The sequence below is a fragment of the Orcinus orca genome, chromosome 5 (genome assembly GCF_937001465.1).
Source record: "Orcinus orca chromosome 5, mOrcOrc1.1, whole genome shotgun sequence".
Lineage (NCBI taxonomy): Eukaryota > Metazoa > Chordata > Mammalia > Artiodactyla > Delphinidae > Orcinus > Orcinus orca.
This window is the reverse complement of record NC_064563.1, coordinates 79,823,782-79,842,186: the sequence shown is the minus strand read 5'-3', so window position 1 is coordinate 79,842,186 and position 18,405 is coordinate 79,823,782. Positions and strand designations below refer to the sequence as shown.

Sequence of the window (18,405 nt, the reverse complement as noted above, 5' to 3'; positions counted from 1 at the left end):
GCTGCCCGGGTCATTGTTGGCTGGGACTGAGGAGCGGGAGCCGGGGGAGGAGTTGCGAGGCGGCGGCGGCGGCGGCGGCGGCAGCGGCGGAGGGAGCCAGAGGGGGAGCCAGAGAGCGAGCGAGGGAGGGAAGCTGAGAGCGAGCGGGCGGTCGAGCGAGGGAGGGAGGAGGTAGAGAGACAGGGAGGGTGGGAGGGAGGAGGAAAAATAAAGAGGAGAGACTAGCAGGGCTGAACAATAGAGACAGGCAGACGGGCGAGGAGGAGAGCCAGCTGCCGCCGCTGAGGGAGAGCGGGCGCCCAGGCAGCTCGTACCCCGGCCCCGGCCAGACCGCAGGCGGCCAGCGCCCCCGCGGAAGGGGGACCATGGGGGAGCCGGCAGCAGGCGCCCCCAGCCCGCCGCGCGCCTCTGCCTGAGGGAGCCTCGGCGTCCTCTGCCCTAGCCCTGCCACCCCGGCCGGCCGCCCGCCCTTGAAGCCCGGTGTCCTCCGGGTCTGCGGCCGCGGCCGCTGCGCCCCGCGCCCTCCGCCCACAGGGCGCCGAGCAGCCCTCGGCCCCAGGCTTCGCCGGCCCCCGGCTGCCCGCGGACGCCCTCCCCCAGTCATGAACTCCCCGGAGGGGGCAGCGGAGGAAGGAGGAGCCGCCGACTCGGACGTGGACGCCTTTTTCCGGACAGGTAAGCTGGGCAGGGCGCGGGGGGTTGGGGAGGAGGCTGCTGCCCTGGATGCGGCGTCTTGGACAAGTTTGGGAAAGGAGGGCTGTTGCTGGGGTGTGCGTGTTGGGGGGCAGTCCCCTTCGTCGCCGGGGCTGGAGTGGCCGAGATTCTTCTTGTTATGGCAATGCGGGTTGCATTTTGGGGAGGGGTGGGGGCTGGGAGCTCGGCGCCCCTCGGCGTTCACCCCACTTGCGGGAGTCTGTGTTGGGGAGGCGAGAGGCTGTCCCCTCGGGCCGCCTTCTCCCGGAGCGCGGGGATGGGGCGATGTTGGATCACTTTGCAGTGCGCCGCTCCGGCTACCGGCGTCCCCCGCCCCTTCCTCGGCTGCCCCCTCCCCCCAGCGCCTGTCAGCCCGGCTCCCGCCGCCCTGGGCCGGCACCCCTTCTCCGGCCGGCGGCCCCCGGCCCCGATGTGCAAAGAGGGACAGTGGGGACCGGGAGTCGCGCAGGCTGCAGACTGACAGTCGGGAGCGGGGCAGACCGAGGACTGTAGTGCCTGGTGCGTGTGGGGAGCCAGAGTCTCAGACTTGAGAGGCAGACCCGGCAGGGAGGGCGGTGGGCGCCTGGGACCTCCTCCTTGTCCTCCTCTTCTCCAGTTCTGGGAACGGATGAGCTTTTCATAAGAATCACTCGTTCCTGGAAGTGTGAGTTAGCGTCCCCCTCATACACACCCACTGAATCTTTGCTTGCCTGTGGTATGTAGAGCACCGCCCCCGACCCCAGATCTGCCTTAACGGCTATTTTCGGCCCCTGCCACTTCCCAGCCCCCAGGTCTATAGCTCCTCATGTTCCTTGGCTACACAGCCCCTTTCCCAGAGCAGAACCGACCACCCTCATCTGCCACCACCTGTGGCCCTGTTTCTCTGATGACCAGGGTTTCTCCATCTCCTCTTTACCTGTGGCTTCCACCAACTCGGTAGGTAGAGCTCCCCATCTTCCATGTCTGGAACCATGTGGTCTGGAATCTTTTTCCCGAAGAGTCCAGTAAGTTATGGGGACCCTGGGCATCTCCCCTCTTTCTGTAAATTGGATTGGAGGACGTGAACTGATGGGGTCAAAGAGCAGGTCGGCTTTGAAGATTCCCTGCGCACCCATCTGTTTCCTAACCTCATTGCCTTGCCCTGGAGGTCATCTGAGGGAAGGGGTGGGGTGCTTTGTTGGGGAGACTTGTGGCTTTGGAAGTCAAGACTTGGTCAGCCCATATGTTCATTTTCTAGTTGGTCTGAAGAGGAAAGAGCTGGAGGATAGGAGCTGATAGGAGCTGACCTGGAGAAAGCAGAGGGAGCCCCTGTTATCCTATCCTGCTTCTCAGGGCTCAGCCTTGCCTCCCTCCTTCCTTTTCCCCAGATGTGGATTCTAATATACACCTTCCCCATCCCCCCCTTTCTCTCTCTGTCTCACATACTCTCTCTCTCACATACTCTCTCTCTCACATACTCTCTCTCTCACATACTCTCTCTCTCACATACTCTCTCTCTCTCTCTCTCTCTCTCTCTCACACACACACACACACACTCACTCACTCACTCACTCACTCACACAGCCCAGGAACCAAAGCAGGAATTCTAAAGAGGTGCCTGACCTAACCTTAGTTTATTATCTAGGGGAGAGGTTCTGGGGGCTAAGTGATACCTGGAAACATGCACTAGGACGTCTTCATCGACACCCCTACCATCCACCCTTTGCCTCCCATCTGGCACAAAACTCTGCCTTTTCTTAGCTCTGGGGAAAACTCTTGGAGTGTGAGCTTTCCCACCTTCCCTTTCTGGACCCATTTTTATCTTTTGGCATCCACTCCTCCTTCGCCTTTTCTACCATCCAAACACTAGATCCTGTCTATTCTCTGTCCCAGGCCCTTGGAGCAGATCTCAGTTTCTGGAGGCTTGCTAATTTCTGACAAATGAATTCACACAGTGTTAATGGTGTTAATGGCCTATAATGGCCCAATGTGTTACTTTTCCCAGGGCCTTTAAAAACACAACATGGGGCTTACATTGTCTAGCCCTGGCTCAAATCACAGAGTAAATAGCAGACTGGGTCCCTCTCCTATGGAATCCTGTTGGGGATATTCTTCCTCCTCAGGCAGCCTTGTTGAGGGGGGCCCAGGTCTGATGTGCACTTTGAATCAGAGAAGGGTGAAATCTTCAGCGCATGAGGCTGGAAATGACTGACGACCTGTAACAAGCTGTATGAGGGGGTGCAGACTGTTTGTGGTAGGGTCTAGGACCACCACCCACCCTGAGTGGTCCTCTGTGCTCTGCTTCCTGATCTTACCCCCTTCCAGTCTCTAGCCTGGGCTTTTGCTGGGGCTTCTTACACCTGGAAAAGGCCATATTTCTTAATCGTCTCCCTTCTGAGTCCCCATCTTTATGGAACATAGCACTACACCTGGTAGGCTGGACAGATGATAAATTTATTTAGTTGAACAGTTGAAAAAGCTCCAAACACATTTTCAAAGTCCCGAGTGCCAGGGTTACCCCCTACTTTCTGATGGAAGATTTTGCATACACAGAGACCACACTGGCAATTGCTTTGTCAAAACCCTGGCATACTGTGCCTCTAATTAGACATGTTTCCAATTATTCTGTCATTTTGGTTCTTTACTTGTCCTCTTCTGATTATTTTGGTATTTCAGTTCTTGTGACATTCCCCAAATCCTACATCCATACATGTACACGGACAGAAAGAAACACCCATGCACACCCCCTGTCCCCACCATTATTCTTATAGATTGGTGTATTCTGTGTTGTCTTTCTGGGAATTCTCTGATCCACGCCTGGGAAAGTGTGTCACAATAATTTTATTGATCATGGTTATGAGGCAGAGGAGGGGAAATATGGGAACTCAGAACTGGGAATAGAAATCAGTTGGAATAGAAAACCAGCAAGGTCTTTTCAGCTTCTACTAGGACCCTTCTGCTGTCCAGGGTGCTATGGGATACAAAGAAATATTCAAATTGGTTTCTACCCTCCAAGAGCTTTTAAAAGAAGATTGACAATTACTGCTCAATTAGAGATTAATTACTTGCTGAACATTATGGTGCTATAAGATAAAAAGTTGGCAGAACTACAGAGGAGTGGAACTGAGGGTAGCCCTTGAAGGGGAGATGGAGGGTGGGAAGAGAATCATGGACAAAAGCTCAGGGAGGTTGAGGCATTGACACTGAGGATCCTGGGAAGACTGAGTAGAAGGTGTAGGGTCAGGAGGAATGGGAAACAGGGTTGGGTAAGTAGGGCAAGGCCAGATAGGCAGAATCTTGGGAGCCCAGGAGAGGAGATTGGATTTGATTCAGGACTGATAGGGAGTCACTTTAGTTCCTGAGCAAGGGCATGTCCTGAAGAAAGTGGTATTTGGAAAGGTTAATCTGGGGGTCATATGATAGATGAAGTGGAAAGAGAGAGAAAGGATCCAAATGCAAAAGTGATCTGGAACTGAGGGAGAGGGGCTTGGTCTGGGTTGGTGGCAGAAAGGACGGGGACTCAGGGACCCCTCTGAGAGACATTGTCAAAGGCAGAAATGTGGGTATTTGTTGACAAACTAGTTGTAGGGGGGAAAGAAAATTAAGCCCTCGAGAATAATGGGAGTAGCTGGGTTTAAAGCATAGAGGACTAACAGTATCCTGACTGAAGCACTCTGATTGAAGACAGGAGCTGGATTTGCAGGGCAGATAATGCTGTTAGCTTTGGATGTGGAAAATTAGAGGTGATTGAGGAGCATCCAGGTGGAGCTGGTTTGTGGGAGATACGGGACTTCAGACAGGAGCACAGGTGGGAGGTTAGGGCTGCCATTGTGGCCTTGGAAGCCTCCTGAATCAAGGCTCGCTGCAGCTGAAGCTTTGTGAATGCATCAGCCCTCAGAGGGAGGGGGTGGAGGGAAGAGGAGAGGGCTAAAGTTAGAATTTGGGGGAGAAACCCTTGTTTAGGAAGTGGCAGCAAAGGAGACTTGATCCTGGAGACCCCAGGGAGTCAGCATGGGTTCTGATGTGATGACAGGCTGCAGACAGGTTGAATAAGAGGAGTGCCGGTCAAGTGTCTCTGGATGTGATAAAAAGAAAGCCACTATGAGCTCTTGGGAGCACAGTATTAGAAGAGGCATTCAGAGCAGGGATTTGGGGTGGTGGGTAGGAATCAATTACTTGCAGAATTTACCAGTGAAAGGAAAAAGAGTTTGGGTGCTAGTCAGATGGCATGTTAGTACCAAGAAAAGGGGTTTTCATATTTTGGTCGGAGAGTCAGAACAGGTTTGTTTGTGGAAGGGAGAGAGATTGTGGGCAGGAAGAACTGAAGATGCTTGGTTGATTTTTGAGTTAGATACCTGAAGAGGTGAGACAAGAGGAGGTTCCCTAGCGAAAATCTTGACTTTGGTGAGCAGAGGAGAAACCTCCTTCTATAAGACTCAAAGGAAGAAAGTTCAGAGGATAAATTTAATGAGATTGATGTGGAAATATCTTTTTTCTGTTGAGCTTTGGTCTTGTGAGTCCAGACATTTTTAACTGGACTGTTTGCTGTTACTTGGACTTTGGTCAGCCTCAAACTCAGCTCTGTCTTTCCAAGTCCCTAAACTAGCTTCTCCTCTTGTCTTCCTTAATCCTATAAGTGGCACCTTCCCTTTCCTAGTCATGATATTTAGCACCTTGATATTGTCTCTGAGGAATCTCAATCTTCTAACAAACTCTGTTATCTTTCATAGTGAGCCCATGCTGTTCATCCTCAGGGCCTCTGCCCTAGGCCAGGAGACCCATTATGGTGCTCATGGACTCACTAGCCCTTTATCCTTGGCCCTTGGACTCTGCTCTCTCACCCCCACTCCAATTGGCATCTGCAGGCAGATTGCACTTCCTAAAGGAGATTGAACTACTTCCGTCACACCTGGTTTATGAACCTACAGTGACTTTCTAGTGCCTTCAGGGTCAAGTCTGTCCTTCACACCTCAGAGCCAGCCCCTGCTCTTCTCACGTCCAAGGGCACTTTGGCTCATGTTCCCTTTGAATCATCCACCCCTTCACCCCTACTCTACAAATGCAACTTATTCGTCAAGACTTTAACACCACATTCTTCTGGAAGCTTTCATAGCTCACAAGACCAACTCTCTCCTCTGAATTCCATAAACACTCACTTGTCTATACTCATTGTCTCACTTCATCAGAGGTATTGTATTGTTTTTATCCTTTTCATACAATGAAGTGATTTGTTCTTTAAAAGATCTTTTAAAAAGCTTGTGATTCACCAAGACCAAACCAAAACAAACTGTCTCCCCCCTGTGCAGATAAAGCAAACACAGAAAAATATAAGCAGTTGCTGAATTTAGGTGGTGATATATTGGTATTCAGTGTACAACTCTTTAGACTTTTCTCAGATAAAAACCCCATCCCACCTAGACAGAGAACTGGTCATTGTCAGGTCCAGATCTGACTTGGAATAACACCTATGTTGGTGTGCAGTTTTTTGAGTAAATATCACCCCGTCTGGGCATTGCCAGGCACCGTAAAAGGGGTAGAGTCTTTTACCTCCTGAGCTCTCTTTTGCAGCAAAGGAAAACATCTCTTTTTGACGTTGCGTTTGATGCTCCAGAATGTAAACGTGACACTTAATTCAATATTTACCATTCCTTCTTGATTCTCCTCCACTTAAGCCCATCATGATTTGGGCTTTTGGTCACGCCATTTCCCAAGAACTTTTGATGGAGTATTGAGAGGACTTTGTTGTTCTGAAGACGGAAGGCTATTTCTACATTAATATATTTTAGAACATATCAACAACATTTAGGTACACCTCCATAATATTTGGGGGGCTTTGCTTTATCCTTGTGCCACCAATCATCAAGAACTCAATTATTGGCACATTCTGTCCAATTGTATTTGATAATCCCTTGGGGATGGAAGAGGTGTTGGAATAAACTGAAGCTACAGAAGGAAATTAGGTGAGAAGTGACAAAAAATATTCCTGACTGTCGGTGTCAATAAAACACTAGAACAGGTGAACTAGAGGTCCTTTTTAGATGTTGGAGAATGAACACTTTTATTTTTCCAAGTTCTTTCTGGTTCTGGAACTTGGTAGTTTACTTCTGGAGATGGGCAGTATGGTATAGTCTAGTGGTTCTCAACGGGAGGCAGTTTTGTCCTCCAAGAAACATTTGGCAATGTCTGGAGACATTTTTGGGGGTTGTCAACTCAGGGAGGGGGGTTGTGCTGGCATCAAGTGGGTAGAGGTCTAGGGTGCTGCTAAACATCTTATAATGCACAGGACAAGAATTCTTCAGCCTCCAAATGTCAGTGGTGCTGAGGCTGAGAAACCCTGGTTATAGCCAGAAGACCATGGGCTTTGGATCAGATAGGCTCAGCACTAACCAGGGGCAGAATCTTGGGTAAATGATATAATCTATGTCATCCTCAGTCTTCTGCAAAATGGGACCAAGGATGCTTGTCTCACAGGTTGAGAGGATTAAATAGGAAAAACATGTGTAAAAAGCATCTAGTGGTTTCTGACCCACATTAGGAGCACAAGAAATACTAGCTGTTGCTGTTGTTTTTATTATTAAGCGAATGTGATGGCACAGAGGCTGAGGGAATCTCCAGAAGGGGTACTGTGCAGGGTGTTTGACACGGGGCGGCAGGGGTGCTGGAGAGGCGTCACGATGGGGTGCAGGAGCCTGGGTGGAATCAGAAGGCTAGGGTCTGGGCCTCAGCTCTTTTTCATTCATTAATTTAATCATTTGTTTGACAAATATTTATCGAGTTCCTAGTGCAGCCATGTACTGTGCTCTGGGAGTGTATAAAATCATTGCAAGAAAGAATATCGAGCAGGAAGGAAAATGAATAGAATTACAATACCCCCCTCAGGGAGCACTTGAATTTAAGGGGTGGGAAAGGGAGAAAAAGCCTGTGAAAGAGGCCAAAAAGGTCAGGCAAGAGAGCAGGAGGTGAACCCTCCCCTTTGCTCTCTACTTATCTGCATGACTTGGGCAAGTGAGTAACATCTGTGTAAGATGAGGATCGTGCGCCCCACCACCCAGTTTCCTTATAGGGCTGTTGAGAGACTCAAATGAGATACCGTGTGTGAGAGGTCTTTATAAGTTGTACAATTCTGTCCAAATATGTGTAGATAGTTCCTTCCAAATCAAACATTCTATTACTCTAAGTACCACCTCTGACAAGTATTATCTTATTTAATCTGACCTTCATGGGACATTTTTCAATCCTTCTCAATTCGGTTTCCCAAAGGGACTGGATGGGGCATCCTCCTTACAACAAATCAGGGCACTCCTGTTCTCTCCTCCTCCACAAAAGTATATAAATGCCAGTTCCCCAGACCCTGGCCCACATGGCCCCATGCCATCTGGAGGAGCCCAGCGAGAATGGGGTTCCTGCTTCCACTGAGCCTCAGGTGGGTGCAGTGAATCAGTCCCTTCCCGCTCCTTCTCTGCGTGCAGTTCAGACTCCTCCTGCCACGCCTTTGAGTGTGCATGACTGGCAGCAAAAGAACTAGGAAATGATTGACAGCCACGGGGCTGTTGGATCAATAGAGCTGCTTGAAATCGTGTCTGCTGAGAAGTGAGGGAAGAGAAGGAATTAGCTGGGAGAACAGAGGAATTAATACAGGGAAGTAAGAAACTGTTGGAGAATTAGCTTTGTCTCTTCCCCTTCTGTCCCATGGCATTATTGGAAGGGAGCTGGTTATTAGCTAGAAAACACAGATATGAGGGATAAACAAGGAGAGTGAAAAGTGGCAAATGAACTGTGTTCTCAAGGAAGTAGCTATACTTCTCGAGCTGAGACCTGAAGGATGGGTAGGATTTGGATGGGGAAGACAGAAGGTATTGGAACAGTGTTAGAAAAAGGCACGACCATCCATGGCATATTTGGGGGCAGTAAGTGGTCCAGTTTGTGTGACTTAGAGGATTCAGGTGGAGGATCAATGGGAGATAAAAATCAGAAGCGGGTAGGGACCAAGTTGATTGACTGCTTCATTTATTAAACCTTTATTGGACTCCTAGATAATCAAGGGCTTTGAATGGCAGGCCAAGGAGTTTGGTCTTTCTGCAGTTAGCTTTCAGGAGTCACTAAAAGTGTCTGAATGGGGCGGTGACATGATGAGGAAGATAAATCTGGCAGTCCTGCAGAGGGTCAGTTGGAATGGGGGAGGAACTGCTAGCCAGGGTTGGATTGGGAGACCACTGTGATAGGTTAGGAGGGCCTGAACTTGAGATGGCACAGTGGAAATGGGGAGGAGGGGATGGATATGAGGGAGCTCGTGGATGTAGCGTCTACAGGACTTGGTAACTTGGATGTAGAGGTGTTAAGGAAGAGTCAGGACTCAAAGATTACTCCAGCTCTTAGAGCTGGGTGACTGGGGAGGATGGAAGTACCCTAAATGAAAATTAGGAGTTAAGGAAGAAGAGGAGCAGCTGTGGGGAGGCAGGAGGAGAGGCAGGATTTGGGAATTTACTTTGGGACGTGTTGCTTTTCAGGTGTCAGTGCAATAGCTTAGGGAGGTGTTGATTCAGTAGGCAGATAGCGGAGGGAGGCTGGAGCTTTGGAGGGAGGCCAGAGACTGAAATATAGATTTGGGAGATATCCATAAGAAGTTGTGGCTGGAGCTATCAGAATAGATGAGATAATAAATGAAAAGCATATAGAGTCTTAAGGGCAGAGGGCCAAGGACAGAGCTGTAGACTCAAGTGAAGGGCTGGAAGAGAACCAGGAGAGAGCAGGGCTTGGAAACAGTCCGGTCATCAATAGGGTCTAATGCTGCAGAGGGGTTGAGGGAGAGGGGGACTGAGCAAACCCTGTGGGTTCTGGAAACTGGGAGATCACTGGTAACCTTTGAAATAACAGTTTCACTTGTGTATGGGAGGTGGAATTCAAATTTCAAGGGAAATGGGGAGTGAGTGGGTGGGGAGGAAGTGGTGGGAGTGCATATAGATGACTCTTTGGAAAGGTTTGGCTGTGAAGGGAAGGTTAAAAATAATAAGGTAGTTAGAGATGGGTAGCAGAGTTGAGGGGAGGATTTTTTTAGGTAGGGAAGATCTGTGAATACCTACGGGTGGGGAGGAGGGAGAAGGCAGGCTTGGGGAAGGGAATGAATATTTAGAAAAGAGGAGCAGTTGAAGGAAGTAGATCCTGGATGAGCCTGTAAGGGTGGATCTCAAGGTAGCTGGGGGGTGAGCCTTGGCCAGAGGAGGAGACTGGGGGAAGGCGGACTTCAGTAAAGTAGTAGGCTGGCCAGCAGCTCTGCTGAGGGCACAATGTGCTTGGTCAACAGCCCCAGCACAGAGAGCATCAGCTGGCCTGGAGACCCAGGGGCTTGTGGTCCTGTGCTTGGGGCGGATAGTTCAAGCTGAAGGCAGCTGTGAAATGGGTGAGCTGGGTTGGTGTGGCTCTAGAAGGCCCCTTGGACAGAGAAGCTAGAAAGCAAGGCTGGGAGGTCCCAAAATAGCAATCCTTTTAGAAGCGCTAGTGGCTTCCTTTGGCAGGCTGAGGTGGGATTTGCTTCAGGCTGTAGAGGGGTCTGCAGAATCACCTCCTACAGAGTGTGAGTCAGAAAGGCAAGTTGGGGGTGGGGTGGAGGGTGAGTGAGGACAGGACAGAAGGAGGAGGACTCAGACAAGAAGGTGTAGGGGCAGCCTCCTGAGGAGGGGTCATGCCTGGCCGTCGGGTACTGTCTCTGTGAGGGATGGACCTGCTCTTGAATTTTCGGTTTCCTTGATGCCTCTAGAGGTTTTAGAAGAAAGAGGAAGCAGACCAGGGTCATGGAGGAGCCTTTGTCCCGTTTTTCTCCATGAAGAGGAACCCTTCACACCAGAGGAAAGATGCCAATGAGCACACCCTTTCCTTTGGCCCCAAAGTACTCCCTTCAGCTCTCATTTTAGGGGCAAACCCAAGAACTGTCATCAAGTGAGGCATCTTATATGGCCCTCTAGGGGATGGAAGTAGGAATCCAGGGGTTCCTGTTTCCAAAAGGTGGGCTGTGGGGGACTGGGTTTATATTTCCGAGAGCAGGAGGAGGTGGGAGTTTCCTTAGATATGGCTCAGTTTCAGAATCATAGAGTCTTAGTACAGGAACTTACTAGCTGTGTGACCTTGTGCAAGGTACAGCCTCTCTGAGCTTCAGTTTCCTCATGAGTAAAATGGGTGAAAAAAAATCTTACCTATCAGGATCACTTGATTTGGTAGTTATAGATTGTGATAGTTATATTCATATTATAAATAGTAATAGAAATGGAATTATATTACTAGTAATAGAATATGACTATATATAATATTACTAGTAAAACTATATTGTATATATTATTAGTTAGAATTTCCAAATCATGAAAATTATGCTTCAGTAGCTTGCTTCCTCCTCTCCACTCCCCTCCCCTGCGATACCCTCCCCATCTTTCCTCCCTCCCTTCCTCCTTCCCTTGCTTCCTTCCTTCTTTCCTCCCTTCCTTGTGCATAGTTAGGTAGGTAGGGATGTGATTTTTAAGCTTGCAGTTACAGTTATTCCAGGGTATGGCAGACAGGGTCTGGGAATGTGCCTACACCCCTTGCGTTTTACACTCTTACCCTGCAGCCTGGGGACAATGGGCATCTATGGGGAATGGGGGTGGGGAAACACAGTGTTCAGTTGGCAGCTGGACAGTGGGCCTAGAGGGAGACCCAGGAGACTGGCAGATGGTTAATTGGATGTGACAAAAGGGGACTGGGGGAGGGGTCTGGGGCTCCTGGGGGTTTCCTGTCTCTGACTTCTTATTCTCCTGGAAAGGAGATTGTGGGGGAGAGGGAGGAGTATCTCTAGGAGCAGTTAGGGGAAAAGATTGGCAGGACTCCATGTTGGGTCTGTGGCCATGGAAGGACAGAGTACCATTGGGAGTGATGTCACAGCTTTAATTTGTAGGGTGGGTGCAAGATGTTGTCTCTTCTCTGTATCCCAGTCCACTGGCACATAACAGGCTCAAATACTTGGATATAAAGAGAATGCTTAACCAACTATTGGAACAGTATAATTTTTTAGTCATTCTTCATGGTCCTAGCCATTGAGTTTTGACAGCTAAATATCATGATTACTTTTGATGAGAACTGGACAAAGACTGATCAATTTCAGCAAACACTAGATTTAAGTGAGTGGATCTCTTCATTCATGCTTGCATTCATTCATTCAAGTATCAAACACCAGCTGTGAACCTAATAAGTGCCAGGCACTGGGGCTACACCAGCAAGTTAGAAATCATCTTTCCCACATGGAGAATAACAGTCTGGTGGGGTTGCCTGACACACAAACAAAGGATTGCATGCTGTACATTGAGAACATAATGAAAGATCAACAGCCTCACCTGCATGCATGTGGCGAGGATTCACTGAAGAGGGGATGCTTATGCTGAAATAGATGAGGAGGTGATGAAAACGAAAATAGACCACTGTTGAAGAGGTTTGGTAATAAAAGTAAGGAGACTTAATACGATGGTAATTGAAGGGGTATTTTGGGAGTACTGGTACTCTTTTGTTTCTTGATGATAGGTGAGATCTGTTTGTGCACTTTCAGTGATTTGTAGACTTATGTGCAATTTTATGCATGCAAATTATACTTCAATAAAATTTTTTTAAAGGTTATCAGGTCCAGTGAAGTTTTGTTTTTTAAAGAGAGAGAAAAATCTTTGAGTGTTTGAAAAAATCATGGGAGGAGGTAGTGGTAGACACTGAAGGTGATAGAAGGTGGTATGTGTGGGGGTGGGGTACCAGAATGGGCACCAGCTTCTTCAAAAGTCAGCAAAGGATGAGAATTCCCTGGCGAAGAGGTTATCTCTGGGATGGAGGGGTACTTCTTCCTCTGTGGCTTTGGGAAAAGACCAGGTGGTTTTCAGGTCACGTGTACAGGTCAGGCAGTAGAGCCCTTACTAAGCTCATTAAGAAAACTGACCTCAGTCTTCTCTGGGATTGGGAACCAAGGTCATCTGAAGGACTGAGGGGTGCTGAGATCCTGCGAAGAAAGGAGACGGATTGGATCCATTCTCTGGAGAATGAGTGAGAATTGCATTAAAGAATGATCTGTCTAGTTGAGTTCAGAGTGGGCTAGGTGTTCAGACTTCTGCATCTTGTTCAGCCCTGGAGCCTCTGGAGTAGAGGTGAAAACAGAGGATTCTTGAGTCCTTATTTGGTGACTTGGATGAGAGGTCCAAGGTGGAGGTGAGGTGTGCACCAGACTTGTTTGGACACTAGTCTCTTACCAGAACTTTACTCAACATTGATGACTCCAAGACATTTTGGAAGCCCTGCCTTGGAAAATGGTCATGTCTGGTTTCCCCAAGTAGGCTGTACCTTTTGCTTTGGAATTGTCTGTCTTCTTCTCAACACTCAATTTAGTGCCTTGCAGATACTTGCTTGATTTATATTTGTTGCCTTGACTTTTTTTTTTAGAGAGCTATTTATTGGTGTGTAGGTCATTGGGAGTTCTATAATTAAACATTATGTTAAGGAAATGAATTTTTTTTTTTGTGGACAGGCAGTTGTACCTCAAACAAAAAGACCTATGAAATCAATATTTACTGTGAAATATAGCAAAAAACTCTTGTTTATTCTGGATTAATTAGAGGGGATCCCTTTTATTGCTTGTTTACAAATATTCCATAGGCACTGGAAAACTAAAGAAGCACCCTTCTTTTGCAAAAATCCACATAGGGAAGTTCAAACATTCAAATGGACCAACTAATCAATATTGACTGAATGTCTGCAATGTGCCCAGTATTATGCCAGATACTAAGGGGGCTGCTAAAGGTGGGTAACAAATGTTACCCACGTTGTTCCTGAAGAGTTTATGCTCTTGTTGGGTTAGGGGGAGACTAGTATAGGAAAAAATGGCTAATTGGAAGTCAATCAGAAAGGGAATTTCACTCATTCCTTGATTCATTTAATACGTGTTTATTGTCTATAAGCTAAAAGATAATTTAAGTAAGTGGTAAACAATGTTTCATTTAGAGAGATCTGATTTTCTTATACTTCATAGAACATTTATGTAGACATTTAGACTTTTTCCTAAATGAAACCATTTCCCCCAATTAATACAAATGTATGTTATATCAGTATACACGTATCTATTGAGCGACGTGAGTCATTCATAAGCCAGTACCCTTTACATGGGGTAACGTAAGAAGACAGAGGATTTGTTGGTTGTCTGGAGGGGTAAAGTGTCAACTTACTGTTGTAAGAAATAGTTACACAAAATGGAAGTACAGGATCTATGGTTAAAAGTGAATGCTCTTTCTCCCTCCTTTTCCCTGATGTTAAGATAAATTCAATGGACGTATGTACTTGCTACATACACAAATATGTGTTTATACAAACGCATAGCTTTCTTTCATATTTTAACAAAAAAGAGAATTGTGCTATACCTGTTATTCTGCAATTTGTTTTTTTTTTTGTTTGTTTGTTTGTTTGTTTTTGCGGTACGCGGGCCTCTCACTGTTGTGGCCTCTCCCGTTGCGGAGAACAGGCTCCGGACGCGCAGGCTCAGCAGCCATGGCTCACAGGCAGAGCCGCTCCGGGGCATGTGGGATCTTCCCGGACCAGGGCACGAACCCGTGTCCCCTGCATCGGCAGGCGGACTCTCAACCACTGCGCCACTAGGGAAGCCCCTGCAATTTGTTTTTATCACTTTATAATCATGGACATTTTTCCATGTCAGTGCATATGTTCTACCTCATTTGTTTGAAGAGTTGTGTTACCTTCTGTTGTGTGGATGTGCCACATTTTATTTAACCATTCTCCTAATGATGGACATTTATAAACCAGCTTTTCTGAGGACCAGTGTTTGTTCTGGGACATTATTTGGCCCAAAGAGTAGCAAGAAGGGTCACCCATTATTTGATCGTTTTCAAAGGTGACTGTGAGACAGCCGTAAGATCAGGATGTTTCTTCTGCTTTTATCCTCAGGAGGGAGGGAGAACAGCCAGTCCTGTTCTCTGGAGGCTAATTTTCTGTGCAACGTTTACAGACGCTTTTATTAATGACATTTAAATAAATGGTAGAGGCCATTCTTGGCTTTTTTTGCTGTATGCCTTTAAGTGACTTAGGAGCCAGATTTGCAGTCACAATTAGCCAAAAAAAGCCACATGTGTTTTGTGGGTTTGAGTGAAAGTTAATTCCAATACCACAGGTATGGAAGTGCTTTAGGTTGTGTGTGCAAAAGCCATAGTCTGTGTTTGGCTAGAAGAATTCAACGATGTGATTTGGGAGACCTCGGTTTCCAATTCTGCCCACCACTAATTATCTCTGTGACTTGGCTAAGCCAGTTAAAATGTCTGTTTTTACAGATGGAACCTGTCTTTCCTCATCTGAAGAAAGAGGTAAACATACTTGCCCTGCCATACATCATAGGAGTCGTATGAGATAAAGTGAGATAATAGAAGGAAAATTCTTTGGACAAATAAAATTGCTGACTCTGAAAAGGGTTTTTGTTTGCTGCCTTTCTCTGGGGTCTCCCTTAGTTTTGAGTGTGGTTGAAAGCTGAGCTAGGGTACTCAGATGGGAGTGACAGCCGTACCACGTTTGAGGCTGTACATTTTTTCATGTCTGGTAGGAAATTGGTAGCACTAGAGATGGAGTGAAACGTTTCATGATACGTTCCATTTGCTTTTGGAAAAGAGACGTGTGGAAGAGCGGTTCATCTAACTGCCCAGAATGGCTGTGGGTTTCTCTCTGATGGGTGACACTGCAGCTCAGTTGCACACTCTTTATCACCCAGACGTGCAAAGAAAATGTAGCTTTTAAAATTTTCTAATGTGGAGCTAATCTCCCTCCACCCCAACTTGGCTAGTTTATAGTACGTCATGTGTTTTTTTTTTTTTTCTCCCCCCGATTGGTCTTTTTGGATGTCTGTTTCTTTCCGGTGAATTTCTCATTCACTGCGACTTTCTTCTGTTTTCCCACTTCTCTGGGTCTGGGTGTGTAGAGGTGCACCTGTGAACTTGTGGTGATGGTGGCGGGGGCAGGGGGAGAGGGGTGCTTGGAGCCGTGGCATGATGGTTGGATTCCCCTGATCTTTGCTTCATGGGGGCTGGTCTGGTCTGATCTGATCCCTGTACTGGTGTCTTGCTTTCTGGGGTATTGTGCTGATACCCAGCACTAACATTCATGTCTTGACTATTTGCCTATGGGGTCAAAGTCCCCGCACATGGCAGCCTCTTAGTCCTGACCCCAGGCCTCTGCCTAGTCAGTGGCTCTCTAAGCATCTCTGAGTACCATCATCAGGGGGTGAAGCAATATATAGATCCCCAGCTTACTCAGTACCAACTATGAAAAGACAGGACCTGTACGCCTGGCTTGCCTAACTAGATACCCACTTGGCCAGTGCTGTGTTTTCATCCCGTCACCTCCACACCGTGTGGATCAGGGTGTGGGACTGAATGGCAGCCATTGACCTAGAGGCCTGCAGCCTCCTCAGGAGTGGCCTTAGGGTCCTCAGGTGCCTTCACACCTATTGAGATGTTATATTCTAAAGCTGCCCCCTTCACCCCAAACCCTGGTTGGGCCTTGAGGTGGTAGATAGGAGGAAGCTGGGACCCTGGTGTCCCATCTCCTAGACTGGGTTTTTGCCACATTCTCCTGCTGCTTGAGGGAGAGGGCTTCTTCTCCTCCTCTTGGAGCAAGGATCTCCCTAATGTGGCATCTTGAGTGCTCTTTACCTTTGGTTTAGAATGATCTTTGTGGTCAAGTACACCCATTTTGGAGCTTGATACGTTGATTCCTACACCTCAAGAATGTGTTGAGAATTCAAGCTGCACTAAAAAAATTCCTATCCAGGACGTCAACAGCTGAACATGGACACTTTCTCTTTGCCTGCTGCTAAAACTATGCTGATCTTCCCTGAGGCAAGTAGATGCTTCTGACAGAGTAAGGGGAAGGTTAAATGTATGTAAGGACATGCAAGAGAGAAAAATACATTGTATTTTTAAATAGTGTTACCCTAGTTAAAACAATAATTTTGGGGAAAAAAAAGGTTTAGAAATGGGGCTTCTAAGACTGCCTTCACTGGGATTCTGTCTACATACGTGTATGCGTTTATGTGCACGTAAGCATGCGAGAGCGCGGCATTGTCAATTCTTCCGGCAAGCATTTGGTGAGCACTTCTTACATCCCATGCACTGTGGTCCAGAGGGGAACATGGCGCAGTCTCCGTCTTCAAGGAGCTCCCAGCTTTAGGAGGGCGATGGGTGGTGATGGATTACATCCAGAGCTGTACTGCTGATGCCTGCGTTTCTGTCTGGTGAATATGACTAATGTTTGAGCTAGGGGCCTCTAATGGGTCTGGGTTCCCTCTTACCTTGCTAGGATCTGCTTTCCGAGTCTCTTCAGCCTCCTAAAATGGCCAGTTCTAGGCAGTTTTGCTTTTTCCAAATAAAGCTAATTCCTTTAACATCAGCCTAGGTTTTCACAAACATGTATTCTATAGAAAGGATGTGTTAAATAAGATCAATTGAAATAGATAATAAGAAAAGAGAAAAATGAAGTCCAGCTTAGGGCTATTGCTCTGCTTCTCTTGTGGTGGAGCTGTTTATTTGCTGTTATTTTTAACCAAAATTCTTCCACTTCTTTTTTTTTTTTAATTAATTAATTTATTTTTGGCTGTGTGTGTCTTCGTTGCTGCACATGGGCTTTCTCTAGTTGCGGTGAACGGGGGCTGCCCTTCATTGCGGTGTGCGGGCTTCTCATTGCGGTGACTTCTCTTGTTGTGGAACATGGGCTCTAGGTGCGCGGGCTTCAGTAGTTGTGGCATGCAGGCTCAGTAGTTGTGGCGCATGGGCTTAGTTGCTCCACGGCATGTGAGATCTTCCCGGACCAGGGCTCAAACCCGTGTCCCCTGCATTGGCAGGTGGATTCTTAACCAATGCGCCACCAGGGAAGTCCTCTTCCACTTCTTTTACACAGGAAGACTTCTGTGTTTTACATACTGTTCTCACTCCAGGGCTCTGGGACTCAAGTAGCCCTAGTAGCTATGAGCAGTGTTTCTCATTTGACCAGGGAAAATGAGAACTCTGTTCCCTGTGAAGGTGGCAGAAACTGGGAGACTGGCAAAACAGGAGGGCCAGGAAAGTACAGAAAAAAACCAAAGAAGCAGGCAAGTGATGGTGCCAGCTGGTTGGGTTCAAGTGGAAAGAGTGGGGGGCTGGGCGTCAGGAGCACAGTTTTCTGATTGATGAGGTTGGTAAACCCCTTTCCCTCTCTTAGACAATGAGGAAGGTGAGCTAGGTAGTCTCAAATGTATCTTCCATCTTCAACATTCTGAGCTAACTGGACAACAGTAAAGCCAGCAGGGATAGAAACCCCGTGGTAAGTGGTCTCAGGACCTTTATGCTGTGGTTCTCTGAAGACGTTCCATCCTTCTGAGACCTTTGGTCTGAGCAGCTGTAGTCTGCTTGGTCAGACCCCTGGTGCCAGAGCTCACAGATGACCCCACAGCCTTGCTTGGTGATCAAGGGCTCTAATTCCCTTGAGGAGAATCATCCTGACAGTCAGCAGTAGCTTCAAACTATTTTGGCCCTTAGAACCTTTTGAAAGAAGGGCTAGGTTTCTGGGACTTCTGGGTCTGTGTTGAAAAGCCTACACTTCTCAGCCTGTTCCTTTGGACCCCAAGTCTGTCATTAGGGATGTGTCTAAACACCCTAGAGAATGCCCTCACCAGGGCTCCATCAGAGCTGCTCTACCACTTCTCTCGAGGCA

At 47.6% G+C, this 18,405-nt stretch overlaps 1 protein-coding gene across 11 annotated transcripts in view; it reads left to right on the top strand.

The window, feature by feature from the left end:
• Nucleotides 1-209: 209 nt before the first annotated feature.
• The window catches only part of KALRN (kalirin RhoGEF kinase), a 653,035-nt gene continuing 634,839 nt past the window's right edge, over nt 210-18,405 (top strand). For 5 of the 11 annotated variants that reach the window (XM_049710431.1, XM_049710430.1, XM_049710429.1 and 2 more), the window contains exon 1: nt 217-675. In XM_049710431.1, the coding sequence (XP_049566388.1) occupies nt 603-675 (73 nt within the window). In that variant the 5' untranslated portion in view covers nt 217-602. Of the gene's footprint in view, nt 676-18,405 lie in introns of all 11 variants that reach the window. The other 6 variants (XM_033403880.2, XM_033403878.2, XM_033403876.2 and 3 more) reach the window with 2 other exon arrangements.